The sequence below is a fragment of the Penaeus monodon genome, chromosome 29 (assembly GCF_015228065.2).
Source record: "Penaeus monodon isolate SGIC_2016 chromosome 29, NSTDA_Pmon_1, whole genome shotgun sequence".
NCBI lineage: Eukaryota > Metazoa > Arthropoda > Malacostraca > Decapoda > Penaeidae > Penaeus > Penaeus monodon.
Genome location: NC_051414.1, coordinates 3,880,181 through 3,880,664, shown reverse-complemented (window position 1 = coordinate 3,880,664; position 484 = coordinate 3,880,181). Strand labels below are relative to the sequence as shown.

Here is a 484-nt window from a genome sequence, read left to right as displayed (position 1 = left end):
TGGGGGGGGGGGGGCTTGTTCCGTGAAAGGTTAGATGTGTGTGTGGACGTGGGTATATCTGTACATAATAATCCCAGACACCATTAAATTTGACCCCAAATCCTAAGAATCATAGTTCTAAAACCGAATAACAACAGAAAACTCTCTCCCTCTCTTTCTCTCCCAGGTATCTTCAGCACGGTCCTGGTAGCGGTCATCTTCTGGGTTTACCTGGACACACCTGTGATCAAAGCATCCTCGAGGGAACTCTCATACATTCTCCTTGCGGGGATCTTCCTCTCCTTCGCCATGACCTTCGTGATCGTCGCCCCGCCCACCATCTTCACCTGCGGCATCACGAGGTTCTTCCTGGGCTTCTGCTACACCGTCTGCTACGCCGCCATCCTCACCAAGACCAACAGGATATCGAGGATTTTCAACAAGAACCCGAGCAAGCCACATAAGGTGAGTCGACGGGGTTCAAGGTTCTAAAGAGAGGGTGGAT

The 484-nt window shown here is 51.0% G+C and overlaps 1 protein-coding gene across 1 annotated transcript in view; it reads left to right on the top strand.

The window, feature by feature from the left end:
- LOC119591913 (metabotropic glutamate receptor 3-like) overlaps positions 1-484 on the top strand; it is a gene marked incomplete at its 3' end in the record, with an annotated part of 20,212 nt that overhangs the window by 16,370 nt on the left and 3,358 nt on the right. Inside the window, 1 exon segment of the mRNA XM_037940667.1 lies at positions 167-444. Coding sequence (XP_037796595.1) covers positions 167-444 — 278 coding nt within the window.